At 42.0% G+C, this 9,078-nt stretch overlaps 1 protein-coding gene across 1 annotated transcript; it reads right to left on the reverse strand.

The window, feature by feature from the left end:
• Positions 4,075 to 7,624, reverse strand: LOC109237292. Its single transcript, XM_019403584.1, has 5 exons — positions 7,399 to 7,624; positions 6,185 to 6,452; positions 5,047 to 5,386; positions 4,917 to 5,001; positions 4,075 to 4,232 (listed from the first exon to the last, which is right to left on the reverse strand). Exons 1-5 carry the CDS (start codon positions 7,622 to 7,624, stop codon positions 4,075 to 4,077), a joined length of 1,077 nt encoding a protein of 358 aa, XP_019259129.1.

A 9,078-nucleotide genomic window follows, 5' to 3' on the forward strand; every position in this document is an offset into this window, starting at 1 on the left:
TATGAGACTAGGATGTTGGGTACAGACTTGGTTCGTGATGCCTTAGATAAGGTGAAATTGTTTCAGGATTACCTTCGAACAACGAAGAGTAGGCAGAAGAGTTATACGGATATGAGGGTCTGTGATGTGGCTTTTATAGAGGGCGAGAATGTAATTTTGAAAGTTTCACCTATGAAGGGGATGATGAGATATGGGAAGAAGGGCAAGTTGATTCTCAAGGTTTATTGGTCCGTTTGAGGTGTTAGAGAGAGTTGAGGAGGTTGCTTATAGGTTTGCATTGCCTCCCAGCCTTACAGGGGTACATCCGGCATTTCACATTTCTATGCTTCGGAAGTATCATGAAGATAAGTCGCATGTATTGATGAGAATTTAACTTATGAAGTAGATTGACAAGTTCAAAAATTGATATCTAAGGATATTTCTTCTATGAAAGTGCTTTAGAAAGGGCTGCTGATTGAGGAGGCTACTTGCAAGTTTGAGTCCAATATGAGGAGTTGGTATCCGTATCTTTTTGCCATTCCAGGTACATTCCTATGTCTGTTCGAGACAGAACATCTCTTTTAGAGGTGGAGAATGTAACGATACGATAGGTTGTTTTACATTCTATCTTTTCATTTCGTGCTTTAAGACTATGAATAGCCTTATTTGATAATTTATGACTTGCGTACATGATCCGTTTTAATTTTCGGAAAGTTTAAATGTGATTTTTTTACAGAAAACTTGATTCTGAAACTTAAAAGTTATTATAGTTGACCACTATCAACAATCTTGGTATATGACTTTGGATTAGTATTTTGATGATTCCGATAGGTGCGTATGATAATTTTGGACTTGTACGCATATTTGATTAGTTCCCAAGGCCCTTTCCGCACTTCTTGTCGAAAGTTCGAAAAATGAGTTTATGAACTTTGAAATCTCTGAGTTTTGATGGTTGATTCTTGATACTCCCTCTGTTTCATATTAAATGAGGTACTTTCCTTTTTAGTCTGTTCCAAAATAAATGACACATTTCTAAATTTGGAAATAATTCAACTTTAAACTCTTTCATTTTACCCATTTACCCTTAATGAGAAGCTTTTATAGCCACACAAATGTCATGGCCCCACAAACTTTTTACCCCTTAAGCTTTTAAGACCACAAGTTCCTAAAGTCTTCTTTTTTTTTCTTAAACTCCGTGCCGAGTCAAACTACCTCATTTAATATGAAACGGAGGGAGTATTATTTTGATGTTTTGAGCTTACGAGTGAGTTTGTGTGAGATTTATATATTTGTGTGGATGTTTGGAATGGGACCAAAGGGACTTGGGTGAGTTTCGGATTGGTTTCGGGCTAATTTTGCTAAGTTTAGGATAGTTGGTGCTGCAGATATCACATTTGCGATGGTCTACTCGCAAATGCGAGTTTCACATTTGCGAATAGAGACACGCATTTGCGATGGGGGAATGGGAAGGCCAGTTTCGCAATTGCGAAGTTTGTGTCGCATTTGCGACCATCGCAATTGCAAGGAGGATATCACAATTTCAACCTCTGAGTCTCTGAGGCCGCTTCGCATTTGCGACCATAAGGTTCGCAATTGCAAGCTACGCAATTGCAAAAAAGTGTTCACAATTGCAATATCTGTAGCTAGGTAAAATAGGAGATTTTAGGATTAGCTCATTTTTTCCATTTTTGAAGCCTAGACTTCACCTATAGGAGATTTTAGAGAGCAATTTCTTCCTTACTTAAGGGTTAATAACTTTAACTTATTTTTGATTAATTCCAATTGCTTTCCATAGATTATCTGTTACGATCCAATTTCCACCATAGGATGTGATGGCACCCAACCCTGCTGTTAGGCAAGCCAATGATAAACTACCAACACAATCATTCGTTCATAACACTTTTAAAATAAAGAATCTCATTAATAAAGCGAAATTTAGTGTTGAAACAATGGTAAGATACTTTCATTCCTACTATGTCATGAAGTGTGAACGAAACATAAAGCATAATGAAATATATATCAAGTACAACCATAGACATCTACTAATAATCCCCAAAACCCGATGTTACAAGTGCATGCGCATCTAGTAGAATATTAAAAACCAATATAACTACCGTGTGGAATAAAATAGACAGAAATAAATAAACATAGTGCGAAGGAGACTTCGGGTGCTGTGGGTCGAAGCATGGAAAGAAACTCACCACTAAGTCTCACGCAAATGAGCTACGCACCCGACTGAGCACGTGAAGTACATATCTCAGTATCTGCACAGTTAGTGCATAAGTGTAGGATGGGTACGTAAATCAATGTGTATCCAGTAAATATCTAGTCTAACCTCGAAGAAGTAGTGACGAGGGATCGACCTCGACACTTACTAGTAGTCCAATAACAATGTACATAAAGTAGACAGGTATGAAATGCATCAAGTAGCAACACGACAGATAGTTATAAATAATATGGATCTCAAGTAAGAATAACTGCGAAATCATCAAATACCTTAACTACCACCAAGTAAACAAGGACAACTAATATTAAATACAATGTCAAATCTCTAGTTAGGATAACTCATATGTATGCTGACTCCCTATCGTATATCACGCACGAGTCTGCAGAGGCGAACGACCCGATCCCATAAGAATAGTATTACAAAATATCGCAGAGGCGAATGGACCGATTCCATAATGACATTTCACAACAATACCGTGGTGAACGACCCGATCCCATAATGATATCTCATAATACTGCCAAGGCGGATGTCCTGATCCCATAAGAATATTCAACAACATTGCCGAGGTGGCCTCATCCTATAAGAATATTGAAACTTTCTCACTCTCGAAGATATGTGCGAGTCGAGAAGACACGGGACAACCGATCCCATAAACATAACACGAGGATAGGAATGCAAGAGAAAAACATAATTATTACCGATCATCAAATATCCCACAAAATTCAAAGTAAAGAGGCTTGGTCGATACATAAATGCTAGTCTCAGTCAGTTATAAATTTCAAGTAATTAAACAACAAGTTTAATTCAAGTAGTATAGTTAAGGCATGGTGTAGGCCTAAATCTACTCGGACAAAGACATAATCTAACTACGCACGGACTTTCGTCACCTAAATCTACTCGGACAAAGACATAATCTAACTACGCACGGAGTTTTGTCACCTCGTACGTATGTAGCATCCATAACTCGTAGCACCCAATAATTAAAATACCTACGGGGATAATCCCTCCTACGAGATTAGAAAAGAGACTTACCTTTCTTCCAAGTCCACTACTCGGCTCTCACACCTATCTAATCACCTCAAATCGACGCCGAGAAACCCGAAACTAGTAAAAGGACGTACAAACCAATCAATATATGTTCAAAAACTCATAATTTAACTATTAGAGTCAATTCCCAACCCTACTCGGAAAGTCAACCCAGGGCTCACATGCCTGGATTCCGGAAATTTTCGAAGAAAAATGTTACTATGGCGTTACGAACTAAAATATATAATTTATACTCAATTCCTTAATCAATTTCTTGGTCAAATCCTATTTTTACCAAATTCTAATTTTTTCACCAAAATCCCAAAATTCTATTAATTCCCATGTTAAAATCCACACCTAATCCATGTATTTAAGTCACGATAGGTAGAAATCATTTACCTTTTGATGCTTGATGAACATCCCCCTCCAAAGAGCTCCCAAATCGCTCAAGACAAGAGAAAAATGAGGGAAATAATCCTAAGTCCCGTATTAAAATCACATACTGCCCAGGGTTTCTTCATCGCGATTGCGGAATAAGCCTCGTGATCGCGAAGGACAAACTGCCCCTACCTAGAAATTCCTCATCGCATTCGCAAAACCAAGGTCGCGTTCACGATGCACACAACCTAACCAACACTCCACGTTTGGGGTCAATCGAGCCGCATTCACGAAGGCTAATGCCTTCCAGCCCCTACAAATCCTCTTATGCGATCGCGAATTCCTTCACGCGATCGCGAAGGCCAACCGCCTTCCTGACCCAAACTAGTAACCCATCGAGTTCGCGACCTTAGACTCGCGAACGCGAATCACTGCCAAAGAACCCTCCGCAATCGCGATGACCTTTATACGATCACATTCAAAAATTGTCTCTGAGCCCCACACAGCTCTCTACGGTCACGATGCCATCTCTGCGATCGCGATTCACACCAGACACTAGCAAAATCTGCCAACTTCAACCTTGCTGTGGGTGGTCTGAAACTCACTCGAGCCACTCGGGACCCTGTCCAGGCATACCAACAAGTTCATAAACATACTACAGACCTAGTCGAAGTCTCGAGACACATAAAATAACATCAAAACCATGAATTGCGCCTTAAAACTAAATTAATCAACCTCTAAACTTCAAACTTCTTCAGACCTACTCCGAACGTGACGAATCATACTTAGACAACTCGGAATGACACCAAATTTCACACATAGGTCCAATATGACAATATGAACCTACTCTCAGGCTCGAAATGCCAAACATGATCTGATAATACCAAAGTCTACTTAAAGTCAAGCTTAGAAAACTCTAAAACCTTCAAAATGCCAACTTCCGACAATAAGCACCGAACGCTCTAGGTCCATCCGAAACTCAATCCGAACATACATCCAAGTCCAAAATCACCATACAAACCTATGGGAACCTCCAAATCCGGATTCCGAGGCTGCTTACTCAAAGTGTTGACACAAGTCAAACTTGGCCACCTTAGGACACTATTATGGAACTAACTGTTCCGAATTTAACCCAAACCCTTCCAAACCCAAACCAACCACCCCCACAAGTCATAAAACAGGAAAAGAACATACAGAAAGTCTTAAATCGGTGAACATGGATCTAGAAAGCAAAATGACTGGTCGGGTCGTTACATTCTCTACCTCTTAAACAAATATTCGTCCTTGAACATGTTTAGAATCAAACCTGAAGTGCCGAATAAGTGTGGATATATGCTCCGCAAGTCCTCCTCGGTCTCCCTAGTCACCTTATCGACCGACTGACCCCTCCACTGAACCATCACAGCTGAAATGTCTTTAGAGCTCAACTAGCCAACCTGCCTATCAATAATGGCATCTAGATTCTCCTCATAACCCAAGGTCTCATCCAGCTGAACTGTGCTGTAATCCAACATATGGGACCCGTTGACATGGTACCTCCATAGCATAAACACATGAAATACCGGATGAACTCCCGATAGACTAGGAGGCAAAGTAAGCCTGTATGGAACCTCATCAACTCGCTCCAAAACCTTGAATGGACCGATGAACCTCAGATTCAACTTGCCCCTCCTTCCGAACCTCATGATACCCTTCATCGGCGAAACTTTTAAAAGTACCTTCTCGCCCACCATAAATGACAGATCACGCGCTTTCTGATCCGCATAACGCTTCTTCCTGGAATGTGTTGTGCGAAGCCGCTCCTGAATCAACTATACCTTATCCAAGGCATACTTTACCAAAATCAGTACCATATAACCTAGCATTTCCATGCTCAAACAAATAGATGGAGGAACAACATCGTCGACCATACAAGGCCTCAAATAGAGCCATCTTGATGCTGAACAGATAACTATTATTATAAGCAAACTCGGCCAACGGTAAAAATCGATCCCACTGCCCTCTAAAGTTAATCAGACATGCTATAACCATATCCTTTAGAATCTAAACTGTCTGCTCTGACTGCCCGTCGGTCTACGAATGAAAGGCCGTGCTGAGCTTTACCCGGGTACCCGACTCACTCTGTACTGCTCTCCAAAAATGCGAAGTGAACTGAGTGCCTCAGTCTAAAATAATGGAAAGAGGCACCCAATACAACCAGACGATCTCCTGGATATAAATTTAGGCCAACCTCTTAGAAGTATTAGTAGTTATCACCAGAATAAAGTGTGCAGACTTGGTTAGTCTGTCAACAATTACCCATACGGCATCATATTTCCTCAATCATCCACGGCAAACCAACCATGAAATCCATTGTGATAAGCTCCCATTACTTTTTCGGTATAGCCATCTGATGAAGTAAGCCACCTGGCCTCTGGTGCTCATACTTAACGTGCCGATAATTCAAACATTTCGCCATATACTCGACTATGACCTTGTTCATCCGCCGCCACCAGTAATGCTGCCTCATCCATCAACATTAGGAACACATAAGCGACCCTGGAGTCGCAGAACACCATCATCCTAAATAGTTACCTCTTTGGCATCACCTCATAGTACCGTCTCTCTAAGAACCAGCAAGTGCGGGTATTAAATTGACGAGCCTTAATCCGCTCGAATAAAGAAGACTCAGCCATAACACATACAAGAACTCGAATGGGATCTAAAATATCCAGCCTCACAAGTCGATTAGCTAAGGAATGAATGTCCGAAGCCAAAGACCTCTCCTCTGCTGAAATAAATGCCAAACTATCCATACTCTCGACTATTCTGCTCAAGGAATCTGCGACCACATTCACCTTACCTGAATGATAAAAAAATGTAATATCATAGTAACTAAAGCCACCTACGCTGCCTCAAATTAAGATCCCTCTGCTTAAATAGATGTTGCAAACTACGGTGATCGATGTAAACCTCACACGACACTCCATAAAGATAATGCCTCCAGATTTTAAGAGCATGAACTATCATAGCCAATTCCAAATCATGCACACGGTAATTCTTCTCATGGGGCTTCAACTGATGTGAAGCATATGCAATAACTCGCCCCTCCTGCATCAATAGACAATCCAACATAACGCGTGAAATATCACAATACACAACATACATCCTTGAACCAAAGGGCAAAGCCAACACTGGTGTTGTAGTCAATGCGGTCTTGAGCTTCTGAAAGCTTGCCTCGCAATTGTCAGACCATCTGAACTGAGCACCCTCTAGGTCAATCTAGTCAAAGGAGCTGCAATGGACGAGAAGCCCTCCACAAACTGACGATAATAACCCGCTAGCCCCAAGAACCCAAGAAACTCCTAATTTCAGTCGCTATGGTGAGACGAAACCAACTCTGGACTGCCTCGATCTTCCTGGGGTCAACCTTAATACCCTAACTTGACATGACACGCCCCAAGAAAGCCACAAAATTTAAACAAAACACGCACTTAAAGAACTTAGCATATAACTTTTGTTCCCTCAAAGTCTAAAGCACTATCCTCAAATGCTGCTTGTGCTCCTCCATGCTACGCAAGTAGATCAATATTTCATCAATGAATATAACGACAAATGGGTCAAGATATGTCCTGAACACCCGATTCATCAAATCTATAAATGCTACTGGAGCACTAGTCAAGACGAAAGACATCACTAGAAACTCGTAGTGCCCATATCTAGTCCAGAAAGCCTTCTTTAAAATATCCAAAGCAAGAATCCTCAGTTGATGATACCTAGATTTTAAGTCGATTTTGAGAACATTCTACCTCCCTGAAACTGATCAAACAAATCATTAATGTGTGGAAACGGATACTTCTTCTTGATAGTGACCTTATTAAGCCGGCGATAATCAATGGACACCTGCATACTCTCATCCTTCTTCTTCACAAATAATACCGATGCATCCCGAAGTGACACACTCAGATTGATGAATCCCTTCTCGAGAAACTCCTGAAGCTTCTTCTTTAACTCTCTTAACTCCGCTGGAGCCATACAATAAGGGGAATGGAGATAGGGTGGGTGTCTGGTGCCAAATCAATGTCGAAATCAATGTGACCAAACTCCCCGCACTCGAAACAACCTCTCGGAGTGGAAAACTGCTAACTTTGGGTCTGACCCTGATAGCTCAAGTGCATACTGGAGGAACCCTGAATAGCTGGCGGATGGTAGGTTCTCTCTAATGGCACTGAAGTAAGGCCGCGCTGGAGCACCCTGAATAGGCTGTGGTGCTGAATTGCATGGGCCTACTAGGATGGCCTCTCATGAAATGACCTCTGTCCCCAAACAGGGCACCACTAAATCCACCAGAATGCCGAGGCTGCTTATCCCTCGACATAAACTCTCCGCTCTGGTTGCGGATACGCTTGATCCTTCGAGCTATCTCCACAACCTAGAAGTAGTACGACGTCCCCATCTCTGCCTCTCGGGCAATAGAAACCTGAATCTCATGGTGCAAGCCCATAATAAACCTACTCACTCTCTCTACATCTGTGGGGAGTATGATAGCTACATGATGAGACAAGTCAGTGAATCTCATCTCACAATCGGTCACAAACATCTAACCTTGCCAGAGGCGCTCGAACTGACCCCGTAACTTCTCTCTCTGTGAAGGAGGAATATACTTCTCCAAGAAGAGGTGTGTGAACCGATCCTAAGTTGAGGGAGGTGAACCTGCTGGCCTGCTCTGGAGATAAGACAACCATCATCTACGGGCCTTCCCCTCTAGCTGAATGTGGTGAAGTTCACCCCACTGGACTCCACTAGTCCCAAATTATGTAACCTCTCCCTGCAACAGTCAATGAAATCTTATAGGTCCTCTAACTACTCACCGCCAAAGATAAGAGGATGAAGCCTAGTAAATGTGGCCAGCAGCTTCTTCTCCTCAACGGTCGCTGCCAGTCTGTTGTCTTCTCTAGTCACTACAACCAGCTGAACCTCGCCCACAGGTAGTACACGTAGGGTCTGCTAAACAGCATCAGCATGACTTGATGCATGAGTAACCGGGGTCTGCGCTCCCCCTCCCACCTGAAATGTGGCCGGTTCTGCTGGGAATAGTTCGTCCTGAGTCATAGAATCCATATATCACATCATATGGCCCATAACCTCCTGAAAGCCCGGAGAAATCATAAAATCTACTAGGGCTGGTTCGGCTACAAGTACCTCATCCTGCTCGTCATAAAGCATAATGAAATATGTATCAAGTACAACCATAGACATCTACTAATAATCCCCAAAACTCGGTGTCACAAGTGCATGAGCATTTAGTAGAATATACAAAACTACTATAACTATTGTCTGGAATAAAATAAGATAAAAATAAATAAACACAATGGGAAGGAGACCCCGAGTGCTGCGGGTTGAAGCTTGAAAAGAAGCTCACCGCTAAGTCTTCAACAAATGCGGCTTCGAGCCCGAGTGACCACCTGAAGTACCTGTCAAAGTACCTG

Source organism: Nicotiana attenuata, chromosome 1 (assembly GCF_001879085.1).
Source record: "Nicotiana attenuata strain UT chromosome 1, NIATTr2, whole genome shotgun sequence".
NCBI classification, from domain to species: domain Eukaryota; kingdom Viridiplantae; phylum Streptophyta; class Magnoliopsida; order Solanales; family Solanaceae; genus Nicotiana; species Nicotiana attenuata.

Excerpts from the sequence above, each read along its gene's own strand:
- LOC109237292 (XM_019403584.1), bottom strand. The coding sequence starts at position 7,624 with ATGGCTCCAGCGGAGTTAAGAGAGTTAAAGAAGAAGCTTCAGGAGTTT. Across the intron at positions 5,387-6,184 it reads TATGAGGTGATGCCAAAGAG|GAAGAAGCGTTATGCGGATC; the intron begins GTAACTATTTAG and ends AACACATTCCAG. Across the intron at positions 5,002-5,046 it reads ATGCCATTATTGATAGGCAG|TGGAGGGGTCAGTCGGTCGA; the intron begins GTTGGCTAGTTG and ends GTGATGGTTCAG.